Source organism: Candoia aspera, chromosome 2, assembly GCF_035149785.1.
Source record: "Candoia aspera isolate rCanAsp1 chromosome 2, rCanAsp1.hap2, whole genome shotgun sequence".
In the NCBI taxonomy this organism is placed as follows: domain Eukaryota; kingdom Metazoa; phylum Chordata; class Lepidosauria; order Squamata; family Boidae; genus Candoia; species Candoia aspera.
In genome coordinates, this window is record NC_086154.1 from 175,359,123 (window position 1) to 175,382,323 (window position 23,201).

Consider the following 23,201-nt stretch of genomic DNA (forward strand, 5'->3'; position numbering starts at 1 on the left):
TTTTAAAATAAACACATGCCACCTCAGAGCCTTACTTATTCCAAGAAGCTCAATATTGTCTCTAATTGTATTTAAATCTACAAATTTGTGACATTGTTTAGAGAAAGGAATGCTTAATTAAGTTTCAAGCTTTATTTCCTTGCAGCCTTTTGGCAGCTTGGAAGAAGTTTCAAAATTGAAGGAGAGAAAGGTGGTGGGATACAAATGTAAATTCTGTGTGGAAGTTCATCCAACCCTTCGAGCCATCTGCAACCATCTTCGTAAGCACGTCCAGTACGGGAATGGCTCCTCCGTGTCTGCTGCCGTCAAGGTGAGTTTAAGGGCTTGTTTGGGGGTTAAAGGCTTGGATTCGTCCAAGGGAGGCAGGCACCACAAAGGGACATAAATATCAGTATTTATAACACGATTTCTGTATGGCTTTTCTTTTTTTAGTGGACTTAGCCTAGCCTAGTTTCTTGTGGGCAGGATATATGCACCCGTATTATTATTATTATTATTATTATTATTATTATTATTAAAAAACTTGTATGCTGCCCAGCTCCGGGCAGCTCCCAACAAATGTACACACACTACATTGTTATTACTGTTTTGTGGAATCTTGAGAAAAGGTGGCTTGGAAGAATATCTCTAAAGCTTTATACTAATACGCATAGCCAATCTGCGTTCTGCAAGCTGCATATGGAGGTCTTGGTATACGCTGCTCTAGAACTCTTTGCTTTGAACTGTTTTCCGTCTTGTAAAAAGTGCTTGTTGAGTTCCTTTTATCTGAGAAGCAGCTATTACTACGTCTAAAATCTCAGAAGCCAGAGGAATTGCTGCAGAAGATTTCCAAGGAGAAGGGCAAAGACCTTGTTGCTGTAGCCCTTTTCCTACATTTTATTATGCAAGGAATATTTTATATATAATGTTATATAATTCTGTTTATAACATTATTATGTATTGTGTATTTATTTATATAATACTTTTCATAGCTATAAGAAGTGAAACCGGGCCTGTTTCCTGGTTGGGCATCGTTTCTACATAATTCACCTCTTAATTGTTCCAAAACATGGATTTCTTTTTTTAAGTTAGAATATACTCACTCTTAAGTTTAAGTTTTTCTTTTATTTAACTTAAATAAGGTTTGAGACATACTAGTAGAATGGATGAAATTTACTACGAATGGCCTCTTTTATATGCATTCTGCTCAATATCTTTTTACTGATACATCCTATTAGGTGCATGCATGATTAAAAGAACTCTTCTCCTTCAAATGTGGCAATAAATATTTTCTACGAATTTATTTCCTTACCAAGTTTTTACCGTCCATGACCAGAGCTTACATGCCTTCTGGTAATGATAGTAAACCATCTGTGGATCTTTATTTAAGGCTGACAGATTGAATATATATTCAGATAAGTTGAATCTACCCAGTAGGTGAGAAAAGTAATGAATACGGTGTAGTCTTTTTGATATTCTTCTTATCCCCTGCCCACCCTCACCCCTAAATGAAATCTAGATTATTTTACTCCAGCTTGGACATTTCTGAACAGATCTTCAGAAGTCAGTGTATAGTTGCTAATGAAACAGTTGGAAAAATACTTGTCTGGGAAAATCTGGAAAAAAATTGAATGCTTACAGTTCAGTGTCTTTGTGCAGTTTTACGTCAGGAAGCCAAAGGAAGGTGAGGAAACGCTCCAATAATCTTTTATAAGGAATATTGGCATTTCCTCAAAATTTGTGTCATTTCAATCTAATGAAGTGAATTATTATGGGGAAAAAATGTTTTTGGCAATGGAGCCATTCTGATCACCAGTAATGGAGCAGCCGTGTGTTTCTTTTAAAGACATCTTCTCTCTGATTGCGTGGATGTCCGCTCATAGCTGGATTTCAAGGTTAATACTATTAGAAGAAATTCTTAGACTTCCATAGATGTAATGGTAATGATAGGGCAGAAGGGAGAGAGAATTGATGGCTTTGGGGGGATGTGTGTCTTTTAGCAGGAAGCTGAAGATCCTTCACATGCAGCTTTCTTGGAGGGTATTGAGGGAGCCAAAGACGCTGGCAGTATGGCCACTGTGGAACTTGCAGAAGCTGAATCTGGACCATCACTGGAAGATGAAACCAGACCTGGTGGCTACCATTGCAGCCAGTGTGACCGGGTTTTGATGTCTATGCAGGGTCTACGATCGCATGAGAGGAGTCACTTGGCATTGGCCATGTTTACTCGTGAAGACAAGTACAGCTGCCAGTATTGTTCCTTTGTTTCTGCATTCAGGCACAAGTAAGTTTCTATTATTCAATATTTCTGCTACTTATTGCTCAGTTACCATTTGCTCATATTCGAAGGAGCATACAGATTTACCCAAACAGAAGCAAATGTTCTTATTTTCCACATGCTCTAGTCGTACTATGCACTGCCCAATTAACATCAAAGGCATTATATAATCAACTGGATGACAGTAAGCCCCAAGCAGTTCTTATTAAGCAGTTCTTATTTTGGCTTTCCAACCCTTAGACTAGACAAAATTCCTTTATGGGAATATAAGTGGAAATGTAGTATAAAAATTGAAAAGCAATCCCCATAAACTCTAGATGTCCAGTTAAAAACTTAAATCTGTGTTGAAACCAGCTCATACTTCTCAGTGATTTTTTTAAATTATACACTTGAAAATCATTTTCCTTTGGATCTACCAAGGGGACATGTTACTTTTTGAAAGATTATCACCACCAGCATGCCCACCCACCTGCCATGTTAAAATTTTAGACGTAACCACGGCATATCTACATATCTTGTACCAGAGAATAGAACACCTTTCATATTCGCTTTAGTACAGCATTTCTGTATCACCTACTTCTTATGATGCAAGTTTATATGCATAACCAAAAGGCCTGATCCAACAGTCAATTTCTGACTAGCTCTTAGCCCTGAAGCACTCTGACAATTTAATTATTACGGTCATGCAGAGAGGGCATGCTATGGATCCCGCCGGTAAGGGAATTCCACTTGGCGGGGTCCAGGAGGCGGACCTTCTCTGCAGTGGCACCCGCCCTCTGGAACGTTCTGCCCCTGAAGGTGAGGCAGGCCCCTTTGCTCCTGGCCTTCCGGAAGAACTTGAAGACCTGGTTCTGCTCCCTTGCTTGGGGTGGGAGACGCAATAGTTCCTCCTGGGGCTGGTTGGTATCATAGAGCCCTCCCCAAGAATGACATCTTTGCTCCTTGGATTCCGTATTTATTTTATTTTTTATTTATACTGGTTGTTGATATTGTAATTATATTTTTTTGGTTTTAATTGTTGATATTATTGTGAACTGCCCTTTTTGGGGGAGATAGGTGGTGGTATAAATTTGAATAATAAATAAATAAATTACAATTATAACTCCACAGTTTAATCCATTCTTCCCAATCTTGACACCCTCTATATGTGCTGGGTCTATAACTCTCAATTTCCTACCAGCTAGAAGACAACAGATTGGGTAAAGCAATCTAGTCTATAGTTGTTGTACTGTATGAGGTGTAGAAATGGAAGGCAATGCCAATCTCTTTCACTTTTTTCCAGTGTAGAACTAAGTTTATGTAGGTTTGCTATGTTAAACTTTGACCTCTGTTGGATCTCTGCATTTGTCCTGTGGATAAATTCCATTTTTCCCCCCTGCTTGGTTTCCTTGTCATAATACTTGCCAGAAAAACTATTGATAGGTGAATGTATGATTGATAGGTTTAATGACTGGCTCAGATTTGTGGATTTCTGTGAAATATTTTGTGATTTCATACTTGAGCATTGCAAAAATGCATGACAGAAAAGATAATGGGTTAAGGATAATTCTTCTCCATTTTGAATTATAAGAGTCTTTCCCCTCAGTTCTGTTTCTGTGGCATGTCACTACTGAGTCATCTGTGGTAGAAGTCCCTCTTTGCCTTTCTGTTTTCCTGGTGCTCTTTCGAAAACACTGGTCACCACACTTTTATTGCCTTCCAGACACAGCTGGTGAAGCAAAACAAGGCAGCCACACTGAAGCTCTGATTTTAAACATACTCAGAAGTAAGCCCATTTCAACAAAGTGCAAACTTCTTCTGAGTAAACATGCTTGAGATGAGGCTTCAGGAGATAGTAGGAACCGAAAGGCTAAAGTCTTAACTTCCCCACCAAAGAGGAGGGGGGGAGGATATACTAAAAGATAATGTTAATGTTTATTTCTAAAGAAGTGAAATAAATTAATCTGTTTCTTTAAATGTGGAATTTTTGAAATTGGGAAGTTTAGGTGAAATTATTTAGAGACGCCCCTCCCCATATACATAGTAAGGGTGGAACAAAATAGTATGTATTGTGACATTGAAGATGCCAAGAAATAAGAGAAAGAATGCAAAAGTGAGTTATGCTTGTCCAAATGTGCAGGTGTGTGTTCTCTGAAAAAGTCACAGAACAGGCATTTGTTGCAAGAGAAGCTCAGGACTGTCTGCTTTTAGATGAAAACTGGAAACAGAGGGAGGGGAAATACAAGCTTTTTGTGCTTTTACTGGCATTTCTTTTTAACATCCCAAATAATCTACAGTGTAACTTCAGCAGTTCCTATGAAAAAGAGCCAGATTTATAGGGTTAGGCTGGCCTGGATTGAAGGGGTAAAGAAGGATTGTGATTGAGTGATGATTGATTCATTATAGAAGCTTTTATGCCACTTGAGTCATCAGGTCTCTAAGCAGCTCACAATAGCAGCGTTATATATAATAAAACACTAGTTGTACAAATGAATAATTTTTACGAATTACTAACAAATAATTATAATAGTCTAATCATAAAACTATAGTGACATAAAAATGTAAGAACTTAAAAACTAATCATACACCCACTTACATCTCAGTCCTTTAAAGACGCAGGTCTTTTCATAGCTTTGAATGCCAGGGATGAGGGTACAGATCTTGCCTTGTGGGATGGCATTCCAAAGAAGAAATATATTGGATTAGTAAAAGGAAATCTGTATAAGGTAATACAAATGTGTTATGTACAGTACTTCATTGCTTTAGTTATATGAAACAATGGCAAAGAAATGGGTCGGATCAAAAGGCCGTAACCTTGCTGCTTCAAATTTTGCTGTGGGCAGTAAGGTCTCAGATGAGGTGGGACACGCAAGGGATGTCAGGGTGTTCAGGTGAAGTATGGGATTTAAGCAAACAAAGTAAGTCATTGACAAATGTGGGTAGTATGAATGTACAGATTGCAAGTGCATATGTGGAAGCTAATTAATACAAGGTTTTCAAGTTCATCCAGCCTTCAGTCCAGAGCTGTTCCTTCCTTATTTAGGTCCTTAGTAAGCACACATAAATAAAGGATACATTGCTATTTATCTGATGGGAAATGAAATGTTTGGCTTAGGTAAATAATCTCTAGCTCTGGCCCATTTGAATGTGATGATAATATTTACAGCATAGTTTGTTTAAATAATAACCTTTAAGCTCTGCACACAAAGTTTATAATACCATAATGGTGCAATTTGCTCTCTAGGTTTACAAGTAGGCAATAAATTTAAGGTAACCTTAAACTATCATAGTTAGACTACAATTTTGAGCTGGAATTTCATTCTGTCAGCTTTGTCACTGTCATCCCAGGAATCAAAACAAGACAGTCTTAACTATGCCAGCAAAAGCTTTCTGTTTCAGGTTTTTTTTCCTGATTCAGGTAAGAATTTGAGATCATCCAGTGAAGAGTCTTCTGATGCGGTTAGGAGCATACAGAGTTTCCAATGTCAGAAGATTTCATACTATTCCTTGTAAGATAATCTCATACTTTCAGTTTATAGAAAGCCTGAGATCTGGCAGGTATCGGTATCAGCAAATAATTGTTATTCTTCAGCTTGGTATGGAGACTTGTCTATAGGGTCTGTGAGGTCTTTCCCTACATGTTTTAAGGTACCCATCCTTAGTTAAAACAACAGCAGTTCACAGTCACTTGTTTGAGATGAGCAGCCATACAAATTGATTGATTGATTGATTGATTGATTGAATGGTGCTGCTTTGCTCCTATATTCTGAGGTGATGTGATGGATGTAGTATTAGAGGGCCATCCACTCGCTAGTGTTCTTCAGGGTTCAGCCTTTCTATCACCCAATATACTTCGGTTCAAGTGCACTATACATTACAGCAGCCTTTCTTAACCTTTTGACTCTAGAGGAAACCTTAAAATATTTTTCAGGCCTCAGGGAACCCCCACACATTCAGGCTCAGATATAGGCCAGAAGTTACAAAATTATTATATTCATTTCATGTGTAGGCCTGTTTATATGCTTGAACTGTGTTCTTAGACTAAAAATAAAGAATGAAACATACCTCTATAGTGTGACGTTGCCCAAATTTGAAATAAATTTTTAAATACATCATGATCTCCCTGAGAACCCCTAGTGACCTCTCGTGAAACCCTAGGGTTCTACAGATCCCTGGTTGAGAAACCCTGCACTATGGCCATGCATTTCCAGGAAGGGGTGCTTCAGAGGTTTGAGAGAAGCATTACCTTGAAGCTGCTTGTGAAGCAATAAGCCCTTTTCTTGCAAAAAGCAAAGAGAAATGACCATGTTGTTCCAAACTGCTCTGCTTTGCAGCCCTTCCTCAGCATCCTTCAGCACTTGGAAAAGTCAGATAAGGCTTCTGCATGTAGCTGCATAGAAGCCTGTTTCGTTTTTTGTGAGTACTGGAGAAGACTGGGAGGAAACTGCAAGAGAATGTAGTCCTCTTAGCTTCTCCAGCACTGTTGTTGTCATCGCCTTCTGGCTTTGCAGCTGAGATAAGCAAGAGACAATGAGGAAGGCTTCAAGGTGGGGCTGAATGCTTCCCTCAGGTTGTGTTGCCTCCTTGCTGCAACAAAGAGACCATTATCATCTCTGTGATGCACATCTAGGTCATCTCCACAGCCCTGCATTCTGGATAATGGCTGCCATGCAGGCTCCCAATCTCTGCCCAGTCTGTGTTGCTTAGCTGTGACTAGATGTTCCCTCCATTTCTTCTTTCCTGATGGCACTGGCCTCTTGTATTTTAGGTTTTTTTGTTTTTTTTAAATCTCCCTTTGAAAAGAAACACAAGGCCACTAGAGGGCTAATTTTATAGGGAGACAGGGATAGGATTGCCCTCATGGCTCTTTTTAAAAGCACTGATGTTTTTTAACATTTGAAGACTTCCTTTTCCCTCCATTTTATTATTTTAAACTTGTATTTTTTTAAAGAGTTAATGGATTGCCATTTGGAGAGTCTCTTCTACTAACAGCTTAAAGTAAAGCATATTAGAAATATTATTCTCAGTATTTTAGTAAAGCACCTGAGATAATTGGCTTGTTCATTCTTCAGTATTTTTTCTCCAAGCTATGCATTAATCAAAATTCTATTTTGTATTTTGGGTTCTCTGAATTCAATGAAAAGTAATGATGAAATAGGCAGGGCTTTAATTTTATACTTAGAACTTTTATCAATACTGAGGTGAGAATATATTATTTCTGATTTATCCTACCAAACAATATATCTCCAAAAACCCTGTAGTGGTAATATGGGAACAAAAACCCTAATTTTATTAGTGAATAAAAGGATTAAATGTAATTTGTAATCTGCATGGTCAAATAAATGGTTTGAGGATGTTAACCAAACTTTTTAAAGTACAAATGTCCTAACTGGAAAACAGAAGTTACAGAAATGTAGGTGGTGTTGTACAGTAATGACTTTGATTCTAGGCTAAATTTAAACAGACACAGGGTTGCGTAATTTCATGTTTCATTTATTTGGTTGGCAGCTGTTGTTAACCGTGATAGCTAGACAGAGCCATTTGTGTATATGAACATAATGCTTAACTTGGTTTTAGTGATCTATTAATGCATTATTTCTTAGCACTTTCTCTGGTCATTTGATGGAATAGTTAAAAGCTTAGAACATTCAACTTCCATATTTGTTCAGCCATAGTTTAGTATATCATCCAACCTTGAACTGTAGTTAATCCTACCTTTGTTTAGTGAAAATTAAACTAAGGTAAGAAATTAGCTTGTTACACCAGACATAAATAAGATTAGCCCGTTTCCAGTTTTGAACTAATGGTAAACTGTTAAGTAAAAAGAAAAACTAGCATTTCCTATTTCTTTCCCCTGGCTATGCTGAAGGAGGACCCCAGGAAGATGTTAGGCTTATACCTCCAGTGTTTTCTCCAACTTGTTGCTCTCCAGTACAGCTGTCAGATCATTTGAAAGAGGGTTTCAGAATGTATGGAAGCACTTTTTCTGGGTGTGCATTTTGCATTTTGCATTTTCTTTCAATGAAGTGGCTGTGGCTGCATGCATAGAAACAGCCAGGAGCAGCTTCCAAAGCAGCTGCATAAGCCTGAAAAGGATGTGGCTGCTTTGAAAAGATGAGCTTCATACAGACTCTGACATGTTCCAAAACAATCCTTTTGAAGGATTTGCAAAGAATTCTGTTCTTCACTTAGGTTGGAATTCCCAGCCAGTCTGGTTGTTGACCGGTTTTATGAAATATGCGTATCTTGTATTTTAATAGGTTCATTTTATTTTACTCCTATTGTGAACATTCTGCCCAACAGAAAGTAAATTTATTAATTATAAATAAATTTCTGGAGGGCACCTGGGGATGGAAAGTTACAGCCAAGACATTTCTTACTGTTCAGAGACAGTAGCTTAGACCAACAAGGAAATGTTCTTCTTGCTCGCATTTGTGTGACCTTTAGGAGTCTTGGTTTACAGGTAGTCCTCCCTTAATGACCATTTGTTTAGTGGTGGTTCGGGCTTACAGCAGTGCTAAAAAAACTGACGACCGGTCCTCACACTTACAACTGTCACAGCATCCCTGAGGTCATGTGATCATGGTTTGGGTGCTTGGCAACCAGTTCGCATTTATGACTGTTGCAGTGCCCTGTGGTCACATGATCAACATTTTTGACCTTTCCAGCCAGCTTCTGACAAAGCAAAATCAATGGGGAACCACATGATTTGCTTAGTGGCCACATGGTTCACTTAACACCTGTGGTGATTCGACCATAGGAAATGTCTTTTTTGTGCAAAAGTTCATAGCATTTTTTCTCCTAGTAAGAAGCAGGAACTTCAGCCACCTGCTGAGTGTTTGTATTTCAACTGATAAAGATTGAAATGAATGAACAATGTCCAGTTAGATGAAAAGGGAAGTACTTAATGTTCCTGCATATTTACAGAGAAGTTAGCTACTGAAAGTCACCTACCTCTTCTTACAGTAGCGTGCTGCAGTCATATTCGACTACATGGAATGAGGCTACAAGTAGTAGACTGCTTTTCAAACTTCCAAAAATTCTGTGTATGTAAAAAGAGGTAGGCATTAGATAAACCTCATGGCTTCTTCAGCTCTGGTCCTTTGTGTGGGTGTGTGAGAGAGAGAATCAGAATTACAGGTACTGAGACAGCTGTTTCTGTGACTCCCCCCCCCTCCCCCCGAAGTTAATACTGTTTCTGAGTCTTAGGACAAATTAAGAGGAGCTTGTTTACATGATCTGTGAGAAACAGATCAAACATACATGTCTTCCTTGTCACAGCCTCTGCCCCAGGAACAGCATCCCCTTGGAGATACACACAGTTCTTACTCTCCTTGGTTTCCAGAAGTCTCTTAAGACCTGGCTGTGTTCCTGGGCTTGGAATTAGGGTGTTGGGGAGTGTTGTTTTGGTCCAGGCAGTGGTGTGATTTTTAGTTGTGTTTTTAATATATGTGTTGGACTTACTGAATGCTGCCAAGAGTCTTCTTGGAGTTGGGTAGCCTTAACAAATCCAGTAAATGAATCAATAAATATCCCAATGTATCAGCTTAACCATTTGCCTATCATCAGTGGTGTAACTATAGTGAAGGCAGAGGAAGTGGCTGCCTTGGGCCCTGCCTGCAGAGGGAGTCCTGCTGTGGCGTCAGTCTTTTTTTTTAAAGAAAAGGCAGACCTGGCCATGGGCATTTACAGAGCTAATGCACGTGCTGCCATGGGGAGAAGCTAATCAGACTAGGGTGCCATGTTGGGTGTGGGTGAAGCTGCAGGTGGACCTGCTTCTGACTCATGCAAATGGCTGGCACCGCCCACCCCTGGCAGAGTGCCTCAAGTCTGTCAGGAATCACAGCTGGTGTGCTCTCTCTCTCTCTCTGACTCCAGACAGCAATTTGTCTGTATGAGTCCTTGGCATCTGAATAGATTTCTGTTGAATAAGAGATGAGTTGCCACTTCCGCTGGCAACTACAGAACACCCGGAAGTGGATAAAGAGGAGCTGGACCAAGTGGTGGAAGTTCTGAGGATTCCTCAGCACTTCCTGCTGGGCACTTTCTTCCTGTCCTCCTCAGCCCTTCAGGAGACTCATGTCCACTCCTGTAGCAAAGGTACAGTTGTACGCCCCTCCTCCCCCCGTTCCTCTGTCTGCCCCGAATTGCTGTAGCTTGAGCTTTCTAACCATCAAAGGGGCCACTGGAGAGATGTGTCTTGCTGCTCAGGGAGCTAGAGCCAGCATGGTGTGGTGGTGAAGGTGTTAGATGAGGAATGGAGAGACCCAAGTTCTGGTCCACTCTCAGCGGTGAAAACTCCCTGGGTGACTTTGGGCCAGTCACTCTCTCTCAGTCCTACCTAGCCCATGGTGATACTGTTGTAGGGAAAAATGGAGGAGGGAGCTCTAGGTACGCTGCCTTCAGCTCCTGAACAAAAGGCAGGATATAAATCAAATAAATAATAAATACTCAGGCTTCTGTGTCTGTTCTGCAGTTTTGGCTACCTGCATCGTATTTGTGAAAATGTATTTCTGCTGGTGCAGATGGCACAGTAGATGTGTTTCAGTCATCCCGTACTAGTTGAAATGATTGATATTTTTGCTTCTTTCTTTTTGCTTTTCATTGCTGCTTTTCCCCTGCCAAGTTTGGATCGCCATATGCAAGCACACCATGGACATCATAAACCATTCCGCTGCAAACTCTGCCCTTTCAAGTCCTCCTATAATAGCCGGCTGAAAACTCACCTACTCAAAGCTCATGCTGGTAAGTCCTCTTCCTCAGTTTCATAACAAGAAGGTCCCCTTATTTTTTTCCCTTGCTCTTTTCTGCTGCTGTAGCATCATCAATTGACAGTAACTTGCAGCCTTAAAGTGCGCCTTCAGGCCAATTAGGGGAAAAGTGCTTAAGTTAAGCTAATTCTCTAATTCAGCAAATCTTAAACTGGAATTGAACCAATTGAGTTAGGTGATCCTAAATTAGACACAGGCTGGAACTTAATTCCAGAGCCATAATTAAACTGCTAGGGTGGAAACCAGGGCAAGCAGTCAAATTAAGGATTTGGGCTATAGCAGGACAGCCAACCCCTTTGGGAGGTAGATGTTAAGTAGGTTGAAATAAAAGAGCTGTGCCAAGCGTTCATATTCAAATTTAGAGGTGTAATTTTATATTTTGTTGTGAACCTAGCCATAGCCATTGTCCCTTGCATATTTTGCTGCTTGGCGAAGTTTTATTTTTATGTTAACAGTCTGCTTTTTCTTTACTGTGTAATTTCAGTCAATCAAGGATAACATAAAGAACACTTTTATAATGATAAGGCCTTATGATATTGCTGTATGGTTCAGTGAGAATAAGCGATAAGAATGGGGTGCACATTTTAATAGACATTCATGCATAGATCTTCGTGCTTAAATGTACATTTTGAAGCATGTGTATTCTAAGGAATCACATTCTGAACAACAATCCCAATGTGTTATGTATTAACTCAAGGAGCCTTGGTGATCTAGGCATGGTAGATCCTTATCTTTTCCCCAGCAAACACTTTGAATTTATGTACCCCTTAAAAAAAAGTGGGAACTATGGATATTTTAATGAGTAATCAGAAATTTCAACTGCTGTAGTTTACTTAAATTCTAGTAAGTATTACAATGTGTAGGCTGCTTAGTAAAGCACAAGTTTTCTGTATCAGTCCTAAGGTTAGGTGATGTTGAATGAGAATTTAATCTGACCGTTACAATAATTTTGGCTGTGTTCTTCACCAGCAACATGGTAACAATAGCTTGAAAATAATGAAGTATAGCCTGCTGAATCATTGGTTGATGGGCATACATTTCAAAACCAAGAACTCCAATAGTAGCTCTCTGCTTCAGAGACTTCTCTTCTGAATTAATTTTGTTGAATTCTAAAAAATACAAGTTTATTAAGACAGAGGTGGTGAGATACTTCACTGAGTTTCCCTTCTCATTTAAAATAATATTGAATACTGGATATGGTAGTTGCAAATATTATTTTTTAGAGTTGTATCTATGACCATTCTTACAGGTTTTAGTGCTTCAATAAATACAGCATAGTCTTTGATTGGTGTTTGTGTTGTGTCCTTTTATGATTCATGTCTCATAAGTTTTGGTTTCATGTATCAATTAGTCCCAAAAATGTTTCTGGGAAAGAGGGCGGGACAGGCCCAGCGCTCAGCGTTTCAGGCTCTTCCCAGATGATAATTAATTGAGTGGTAACTCTCCATAGCTTTGAGATCAGAGCAGATGAAATTGTATTGCTGAAGGTGTCTGCTGAAGTCAGTCATTCCAGTTTGTGTTATTTCAGGAATGTTTAGCCAATGTTATAACTAACCTGAAAACACTTGCATGCGATTTTCAATGTTCGTGTTCCTCATTAATGTAGTTATAAGTATCAAGACGTGGTTTTGTGATCTTCACTGTGTTCTGTGTTGCTTCAGTTCTGTGTGGTCATTTGCACCAAAGTTTACACATAAGGATCATATGACTTATTTCTACTTTGACTGCTTCTTCTCCATAATTATATTTCTATTCACAACTGGCATTTTATTTTCCAGCTAGACATGACAGAGGTACTATTTTTATTCAGGACTATTTTGATTGAGTACAGAATTAACTTGGAATTTTCTACCACTAGATACAGTATTGGCCACTAGCCTAGATGGTTTTAAAAATGGGTTGAGCAAATTCATATGTCTATCAGTGTCTAATAATCTTGATAACTAAGGGAGTTCCTGGGCAGAGCCACTCTGCCTCAAAATACCAGCTGCTTTATCCAGTCAGCAGAGGGAGGATGGCTGCTTTTACCCTTGCTTATAGATGTCCTAGTTCCTCACTGTTGTAAATGGAAGGCTACACTAGAATCATGTGGTTGAAAGGGACCTTGGGCTACACTAGATTTACCCTTCATTCTAGTGTAATATAGTTGTACTTATGAGCCCAGCTATGCTGTGTACTTTTTAATATTATTAAGTGCTCATTTTAGTTGAGTTATTACAGTTGTAACTGAAATTATTCAAGCCCCATTGCAAATCAGGTTGATTGTCAAAATGTACAGACTTTCAGCTGTTCACAATGAACAAATCAAACCAAAGCAATTGAAATACCTCAACACAACAAATGCTTCAAGCGGTGTCCCCAAATTCAACTGAAAATGCAACTTATAATGACTTCTCCAGTCTCAAAATTATTCAACCCCCTAAATAGAATCCGTCACAACAGCACACATACAGTATGCGAAACAGGTGTTGTCTCAAGCACACCTGATGCAACTAATCAAGGGCTTCATTAGCTGCACCAGGTGTGCTTGAGCTGGAATACATGAAATACCTGAATGGGCTAGGGTTTTGTTGAGTGTCACATTTGACTGCATGTTAGAAATACAGTATGGCTAAGTCAAAAGAATGGACCAAAAAAGTAAAAGAGATCATCGCCCTTCACAAATAAGGAACAGGATACAAAAAGATAGCGAAGGCACTGAATGTTCCTAGAGACACTGTTGGAAGCATAGTTCGCAAGTTCAGAGTTAAAGGAACAGTGGTTACACTACCTGGACGGGGCAGAAAAAGGAGGCTGTCAATGGCTGCAACCAGATTTCTGAGAGAAACCCATAAGTGACTGCAAAAGACCTGCAGCAAGACATGGTGGCAACAGGCACTGAGATTTCAGTGAGCACAGTAAGGAGCTTACTAAACACAGAAGGTTCCCGTGCCAGAACTCCAAGACGTACACCACTACTGACCCAAAAACACAAGAAAAGTCGGCTCCAACATGCTCAAAATCATAAATAAGCCAGAGAAGTTTTGGGATTCTGTTCTGTGAAGCAATGAAATAATATGGAACTTTTTGGCCTGATGGATCAGCGGTATGTCTGCGGGAAAGGGAACGAAGCATACGCTAAAAAGAACACTCTGCCTACAGTTAAGCATGGTGGTGGCTCGGTGATGCTCTGGGGCTGCATTGCATCCTCTGGCACTGGAAACCTGCAGTGTGTGGACAGCAAGATGGATTCATTGAAGTATGAGGAAATGCTAGGAGACAACGTCATGCTGTCTGTAAGGAAGCTGAAGCTTGGGTGTCACTGGAGCTTCCAACAGGACAATGATCCCAAGCATACCTCAAATTCCACTAAGGCTTGGATGCAGAAGGAGTCCTGGAAGATTCTACAGTGGCCATCACAGTCACCTGACTTGAACCCCATAGAAAATCTCTGATGGGATTTGAAGAAGGCGGTTGCAGCACGCAAACCCAAGAATATTACTGAACTGGAGGCCATCACTCATGAGGAATGGGCTAAGATTCCCCAGGAATGCTGCCAGAAGCTGGTGTCTGGCTATGCATCTCGTTTGCAGCAGGTCATAACAGCAAAAGGGTGCTCTAGTAATACTGAAGATGCTTGCCATGAAGGGGTTGAATAATTTTGAGACTGGAGAAGTCATGATAAGGTGCATTTTCAGTTGACTTTGCGGACACCACTTGAAGCATTTGTTGTGTTGACCTATTTCAATTGCTTTTGTTTGATTTGTTCATTGCAAACAGCTGAAAGTCTGTATGTTGTGACAATCAACCTGATTTGCAATGGGGGTTGAATAATTTCAGTTACAACTGTAACTAGGAAATGGCCAGATTTGGGAATCTCTTTTGAAAACTTTTTAAAGAACACATGAAGTGTTGCTTTTGAAATGCTATCGTACTTCTTCGTAGCCACAGATCCTACTTAGGCTTCTTCATTTGATTGGCTACAGATATTTTCTTTAGTTTTTCTGGGATTCCTGACCTAATGTGTATTATGCAACTAACCCTTTTCAGCTTTGGAGAGCAGTTTAGGCCAATTAATCATCTGTTTGCAGAATATCCTTTGCTTGTTTGTTAATGTCAAAGGGTTTGTTTGGGTTGTCAAATTATTAGCTGCATAACCAGGAGTAGGTCAGGAGGGCCTGAATCATTTAATGCCTTGCTGAAATGTATTTTGGGGTTATACAGTATGCTGCTGTCTTAATGGAGGAATCAAGTAATACATTTCTGTGCTAGAAAACTGAGCCTCTCATAGTATTCTCTTGTGACCGCCATATTCTATTTTCTATTTTTATTTCACATAACTCACTTTGTGGGGTGTGGAGCCCTTTTGGTGTTCTAACATTTTAACCCTAAACATTCGCGTCTATGGAGCTTCTCTTTTGTGAACAAACTTAGAGTATACTGTGAATGATATATACACATGCATGCACACACTGTTGTAGACTTTGGCATTTATGCTTTCTGTATCTAAGCATTTGGAACAGTCATTTTTCTATCATCAGCTGGCTGATTGTTTATAAATATATTTAGGATAGTGTTTTAAGGAATTGTCATTTATTTCCCTCTTGTCAACCCTTACTCTGATATTCCAATGTCGTAACTTTTGGCCTAGGTGTGTATTCCAGTCTACTGGGGTTGTACTCTGAAGAAAAACTAGAATCAGTTCTCAGTGGGTGTTGTCACTCACATACATATCTCCTGTTTCCTGTTACAGAAAAATGGATGACTGTCAGCAACTCGTTTATATGAATGTATGATCTTTCATATTAGAGCCAGTTTGGTGCAGCGGGTTAAGGAACCAGGCTAGAAACTTGGAGACCATGAGTTCTAGTCCTGGCTAAGGCAGTGTGGTGACTTTGGGCCAGTCATTCTCTCAGCCCTAGGAAAAGGCAGTGGCAAACGCACAAATTTTGCCAAGAAAACTGCAGGGACTAGTCTAGGCAATCACCATGAGTCAAAACTGACTTGAAGGCACAACAACAACAAATATTCCATGGCATAAGTATTCTTTCAGTCGTGTTATTTTGTAGGTTCCTTCTCCCCCCTCTCCCCTGGATTTCCTAATTTGGTAATTCGCTTGCTTCTGCAGTGAAGAGAAGCATGAAAAGGGCAGCAACTGGGGCGGGAGCGGGATGGCAGGAAGGTTGAATGGACAAACATGAACCATAAATGTAAGTGTGTTTCAGTTAAAAAAAAAAGTGATTTATGTGTATACAGTAGTCCTTGAAAACAGCATATATACTGTGTAATCCCCTGGAACAACCATCTTTTCCTCCACAGAAATGTCAGTTTGTTTTTTAAACTGAAATTTTATTTATCATAAACCCCATCATTGTCCCCCAATAAGCATTATTATAGGATCACTATAACATCCACCACATCTTGGAGCAGTCTTGCTTTCATGTTAAAGACTGTGTCCATGTAAAATTCCAAAGTGTGTTTGCAACTCCTTTATTGCCTAATTCCTAATAACACAGCTTTTTGCCCTTTGATCCTTCTGCACATTTTCCATTTAATGTCATCCACTTTTTATTGCACCTTCAAGTGTTCGCACTTGCTCAGGCACCAAAACTAGTTAAGTCAAATCTAATTCATAATTCTATTATGTTGTATTAGATCAGTATAATGAAAGATTATCAGAATGCCAGATGGGTTGAATTGGCTCCTTGAAAATCATATCGAAGGCGACTAGTAAGTGGAAGTTATTTCCAGTAGGCCGTCTATGTGAGACTCATTCACCAATGCCGTATATTTTACTATTTCACTATTTTATTTATATATGCTGCTCTTCTGACTTCTAAGAATTACAGATGTCAGGTGCTGATTGTTTTGTGTGTGTGTGTGTAACTGAAGTGAGGGAATACTGGAAGAAATATTTTAGAGATTTATATGAGAGTGCTGGTATGTCAGACAATGGCATTGAAATGAATGTTATCATTGTTGTCAACAAAAATAATTGATGGAAAGCAATTAATAAATGCTATGAGAATGTTGGAAAATGGTAAGGCTTCAGGTGTAGATGGTGTAACTGGAGAAATGTCAAAAGAGGGATATGGTTTGCTTAAGGAGTGGCTGTGCATTTATGTAATGTATTTGAAGATTTCATCTGTGTCTGATGATTGAAAGAATGCCATTACATTTCCTCATAGAAAGGGAAATACGACAGAAAGAAATGTAAAAATTAAGCAGGAATTGGGTTGCTTCATGCACCTGGGAAAGTTGTGGGCAGAATTTTGATCTAAAGTATATGAGAGGTGACAGCAAAATTTGAGAAATGCAGTATGGTGTCATGCCAGCCAGAGGGTTAAAAAGCAGTTTTGCTTTTGATCAGGTCAGTGAAAAATGTATAAATGTGGGAAAGAAAAGTTATTATATTGATTGGTATGTGGAACATACGCTGAAATAAATAGCCTTGAATTAAGGAAAAATTTATTGGATAATGGAGTTGAAGGTTGCTGAATGCAATAAGAGCAGCCTATGATGAAAGTAAATCGAATACTTAGCAAAATATTCAAGAAGGATGTGTGATGTTCCTTTGGTTAAGAAATACATTTGGTGATATTAGAGGTGCATTTGTTGGAAATGTCAATGTATGTGTATCTTTCTGTGCAGATGATACTGAATTGTTGGCTGAGAACCCAGATGATAATGCAATTAATATTGTGGATCTAACCATTAATGTATTAAAGATCAAAGTGGTCATCTTTGACAGGGAAAATATAGTTAAGTATTGCAAGCTGTGCAAAAATTGTAAAAAACAAGAACAGGTAGATGAATTTGTGGGCCTTGGTATTTATCAAAGATGGGAAACTGGAAATACATACAGGTGGTTTGGTCGTATAGAATGAATGAATGAGGATCAGAACAAAAAAACAAATCTCTGAAGGAAAAGGGAATGGGTCAAGAGGAAACAAAAGACTGAAAAAGAAAAAAGAAATTTAAAGAAGAAAAGGCAATGGATGAGGCAGTGGATGGATGTGGTGGATGTAAGGGTGATTTGCAAGGATAGAAAGGTAAGGAGAGTTATGGTGTTACAGGTAGTCCTTGCTTAATGTTGGTAATTGGAACCAGAAACTGTCGCTAAGCAGCACGGTCATTAAGCACAATGTCATGTGACTGTGCCATTTAGTGACAGCAGTTCCAGCAGTCCCAGTTGCCATCATTAAGTGAGGACTGCACACTCATTAAGCAGGGACCTCACATGACCGCAGCTTGCAACTTCCTGATGGCTTCCCCACTGACTTTGCTTGTGAGAAGCTGACAGGGAAGGTCACAAATCATGATCACATGACCGCAGGACACTGTGATGGTCGGAAATGCAAGCTGGTTACCGAGCACCCAGATTGTGATCACACGGGGGCACTGCAATGGCTGCAACTATGAGGACTGGTTGTAAGTACCACTCATTCAGCCCCATCATAACTTTGAATGGTCGCTGAATGAGTGATCATTAAGCGAGGACTACCTGTATAAGAACTAAATTTCTTTCTCCTTTTGATTTTGATGCTTTAATTCCTCTGGGTTACTATTTCCTGTTCCTTTTCTGCACTTAGCTTGCTTCCCCTGAAAAGAAACAATGTGATGGGTATGCAAGTGTGTATGTATGATGTCCAAATGCCAAGTTCAATTCAAGTAAAAGGATTAATTAATAGTTACCAGTAGACACACTAGGAGAGTTTACAGTTTCACCCCTGGACTCATGACCTCAATCAACATTGTACAAGTAACACATCATTAATCATGTTAATGAGGGTTATTATATTTTAAGTACTGTTTGGCATGAATATTATGTTTTCAGTGTACACCTTAGCCCTTGGTATTTCCCTTCTTGTCTCTTGGAGACTGACTTGCTTCCTCAAGCAAAGCTGCCCACCCTCAGTCACTGCCTGTGTGAGGCTTTGGCGGGGTGGGGAACATGCAAAACGTTGCTGCTCTACTTGCCATCCATGCATGCCATGCTTAGAGAACTTACACCATGGACTGAGGGAAAGAACAGCCTCTAGTATGGCAGCCATGGTTCAGCACTGATCTTGAGATTAAAGGAAATAGGGTAGTTAAGATAATTTTAGTTTGTAGGACTACCCAGAGGAGGACCCCATGGAATTTTATTAGAATCCATTGCTGATTTCATTTGAAGAAGAAATATTCTCCCCCCCCCAGCTTTCATTTCACACCTCCGTACTTTTTTTTCCCCCTATTGTCTTGTGAGCTGATGACCTGCTTGTTGTTTTGCTCAAACAGGTGAACATGCGTACAAATGTTCCTCCTGTTCATTTTCCACCATGACAATCAGCCAGCTAAAAGAGCACTCCCTGAAAGTGCACGGGAAGGCCCTGACACTGCCAAGACCACGAATTATCAGCCTTGCAACCTCGCATGCTCAACATGCCTCCAAGAACCACACTACTGCCGAAGAAGTGGAAGACTCGAATGGTAAGAGGTGCTCTCTGCACTCACCCACCCCACCCCACCCCCCACCCCAGGGGTCTAGGGGGAGAGTCTGTTTCTTCTCTTTATTGGGAAAAAGCAGTGTAATTAAGAGGTAACTTTGCATTTGATAAAGGAAAAAATCCCTTCCCAAATAGGCAAATTGCAACCAATGGATGTTAATAGGCACAGGAGAGCACTGCTCATGCACACTTTATCCCTATAATTGGCATGAAAACAGTGTAGATTTCCCTGCATTTCTTGTTCAGTGTCTTAGGATACTACATTATCAATATTTTGCAGCTTTAAAATGAAGAAGTAAAAGCATGTTGCAGACATTCCCTAGCTGAAGATTATGTTGCAGAAACAAGGCTATAATATTGTTGATTTTTGGCTGTCACCATTCATACAATAGGAGTGAGAGGTGTTTGGGAAAGCAAATTTGTTGATTCTTTTTTAAGAAATGCCATCTGGAGCCAGGGAAGATGAAATGTGAGCCTTCCTTAACTATGGTAAAGGGATGAGCCATGCAAACCCTCCTCTCAACACATACCTTGCTGTAGAAATCCTGACATATTCAGACACTAGGCTGTGAAAATGTCTATAAAAATCAGCTAGCAAGTCTCTGAGTAGCTTTAACAAAACTTCTAACCACAGTGAAGGTTAATGCTTTGAACTGGTCCACCTTCTCAGCTATTAGGGGTCAATCAATGTTACAACCAAACTGGCCTTGTGATTTTTGTGTAGCAAATATGGCACCTGTAAAGGGGATTATTATGACAGTTATGCTTAGTATAGTTAATTTCTTAGACTTCCTTAGCTTTCTTCCATATAATAACTTGTTTAGAATTTGATAACTTATTTTTAAAGCATTATCAGGTAACATATTTAATGAACTTTGGTTGGTATATCATGTGTCAGGTTGTGTAATATTGAGGATCTAGCTTAATCTTAAAAAACTATGAAGGGTCAGGCAAATACTTTAGCACATACGCGGGGAGCTACAGGCAACTACATCTCTCTGCCACAGGCAAAATTTCAGTAGATCCTTCTGTCAAAAGGAAGTTGTATTTGGTCACAGTTTTTTCTGGTGGTGTATAGAAAGAATAATTAATCCTTATTTAAAACCAAAGCAGTGAGTAAAAGAAGCATTGCTTTTTCTACCATAGGGCAAGATTGGGGGGTTGTATCTTATTCTTTGTTAGGGACTGATATAATTGCTTTTTAATATATTTTTATAACATATTTGTGAGATGAGCAAAATAAATCTTAGGGCTTTAGAGATTGGAAAAAACTGAATTTGTGTTGATTGTTATTATTAAGGGCAGTTTCTTATATAAGGCAGTGATACAGTCTGTGTTTGCTATCAGTTGTATACTTGTTCATAATGGTGTGATGGTGAAATATATACTTTTTTTTAAGTGTACACTTTTATACCAAGAGACTGTTAGAAAAAAAGTGTATATTCCCAAAAGATTTAATATTGGCAATGGGGTGGAGGAATCCATTTATTTTAAATAATGTTCCTAATAATAAGCAGTCAGCCCATATATTAGCAGAACGGATGTCTCTGTTAGCCAGATCAGCTTACAGAATTAGAAGGACTGTGTTGCAGCTACCCACTCACCCTTTACTAATAGGTTTATTAATCACATCATTTTTGACAATTATGGAAACAGCCTACTAAGGAGCCTGTCAGATTACAGGTGCTGAAATAATGAAATTGACATTCTCAGCCTCATTTGATAAAGGGAGAAATCCCTCCAGTGATTTTCTAAACTTTATACTGCTGGCCATCAACTTCATTAATTTGGACTGTAGTACTTCCTTGAAGTGCTTTTCAGTTTCTAGAAGGGATTCATATATAGAACTGCCACAAGTTTGCTTTGTTGTTAAATTGCACACCATGCTCATTGGTATGTTAAGTTAAATGGTTGTTTAAAAATACAAAAGTGGTTGTTTAAAAATTGTGTGCATATATGGGATTATGGGCTTATATGGCTTATATAGAGAAGAGTGTTTGGGACATTTTCTTAGCATTTATAAATAACCTGTATTTGAAGGCAAGCTGTGATCTAGCTAATTTGCCAATGATACAAAAATGAATCAGAGTGAGAGCAAGTGATGAGCATTGTGGGGGGACATTAAAATACATTTTTTTCCATGATTGGGAAGATAAGGGAATTTAGAATTGAATTTAGAATCACAATTGACCCGTGCTAACTAATGAGGTTGTATTACGTACAGTGTGGATCACTTCAGTCAAAGCACAATGGATGGAGATTACTAGCATTTCTAGACTTCCATTTTGTACTCCATTTCCTTGACTTTGCGTAATGTTGCTTACTCTGAGAGGAAATAGTATTATAGGTATGTAAATCCATGCTGTTATATGATAAATAAACTGATATAGTAAAATAGCATGAAACTCTTTTCAGTTCCACAAAAATCATCAATGGGATCTGAAAGCACTTGACTGAAATGGTGATTCCCATTCAGACATGGCAAAAAAATCGGTAACTAAACTACAGCAAAGAAAACCATGTCTGTTTTACTTTTAGCACCATTCTGTTTTTCTCAAGTCCAGCAGTATTCCAGGAGACAAGAGGGACAGTGGCTCGTAGACCCTGTCACTGCTGCAGTGATGACAGTCCAATGACTGCTACTTGCACCTTGAATTTGATCACTTGGCCATCATGCTGGATCATGGCCAACTGTCAGTTGTTGAATTGCAGAGTGGTTGCCACTGTGTAGGACTTCCTTGGTTTGTGTGGTGTCGTGGCCATCCTTAAATGCCAGCCGAAAGTGGCAGCAGCACTGGGCCTTCTTTGTCTTTGGCAATGCTCCGGCATCTTTAAATGCTAGTGCTGGGGTCTTGGAGGAGTGTGGCAGACATCTCCATTATGCTCTGTGTTGTCAACATGTCTTGTAGCAGCTGTCCTTCTCTTTCCACCACCTCTGCTCTGCCACTGTATGGCTCTTCTCCTCTGTCTTCCTTCTGTACCATGTACTTCATGCCTCTGCTCTCTTTTCTACTGCCCATCTTCTTTCTTCATTCCATGCCACCATGAACTTGCAAGCAGGTGGCCCCTTTTTAAAGGGCTGGCTCCACAGCTCTCTCAAGGACTGGGCTTTTAAGGGCCAGGAGAAGGAGAGAGGCAGGTGTTTCTGGCACTACATGTCCATTGTTCTACAATGAAATCTACTTATCAGACTTTCTTGGGTATACAGATTCCTATAACACCAAACCATTTGTTAAATTCCCTTTAGTCTCAATTCTTCTAGCAATATAATCACATTCTCTCTTAGAACTATGACTAGTTCCTGTGTTTTCCACAGGAGAATGGAGCTATGACAGTGAACCAAAGTGATTATTGGGGAAGACCAGAAATGATTATGTGCCTTTCCCATATCAGCCAAAGGCAAACAGAGAATGGATTTAGCCAGGGATTGGGATCCAGCAAACAATTTGTCTTCTGCTGTGTGTCAATATCAAGCGGCTGTCTAAAATAGTTGATTATATAGTGTAGATGACACGCATAGCCAGGGAAAGGCAGATCTAACATACTGTTTGTGAAATCCTGTTGTAGTTAAACGGTTTGCAAATACAGGCTGTCTGAGATTGTAGAAAGGCCTTCATTGTTTTCTGTAGTTTTCTGGGCTGTGAAGTACAGTCAGAGGGTCAGTCTTGGTGTGAGGATTTGTACAGAATTTTGGTGCACTCAGGCTGCTGTTATGCTGGAGACTGG

The 23,201-nt window shown here is 39.5% G+C and overlaps 1 protein-coding gene across 7 annotated transcripts in view; it reads left to right on the forward strand.

Moving 5' to 3' along the window:
* Nucleotides 1–23,201, forward strand: part of ZNF462 (zinc finger protein 462) — a 146,800-nt gene that overhangs the window by 74,163 nt on the left and 49,436 nt on the right. For 2 of the 7 annotated variants that reach the window (XM_063294924.1, XM_063294926.1), the window contains exons 4-7: nt 146–310; nt 1,980–2,263; nt 10,863–10,981; nt 19,267–19,458. In XM_063294924.1, coding sequence (XP_063150994.1) covers nt 146–310; nt 1,980–2,263; nt 10,863–10,981; nt 19,267–19,458 — 760 coding nt within the window. Of the gene's footprint in view, nt 1–145; nt 311–1,979; nt 2,264–10,862; nt 10,982–19,266; nt 19,459–23,201 lie in introns of those variants that run through there. The other 5 variants (XM_063294927.1, XM_063294928.1, XM_063294925.1 and 2 more) reach the window with 4 other exon arrangements.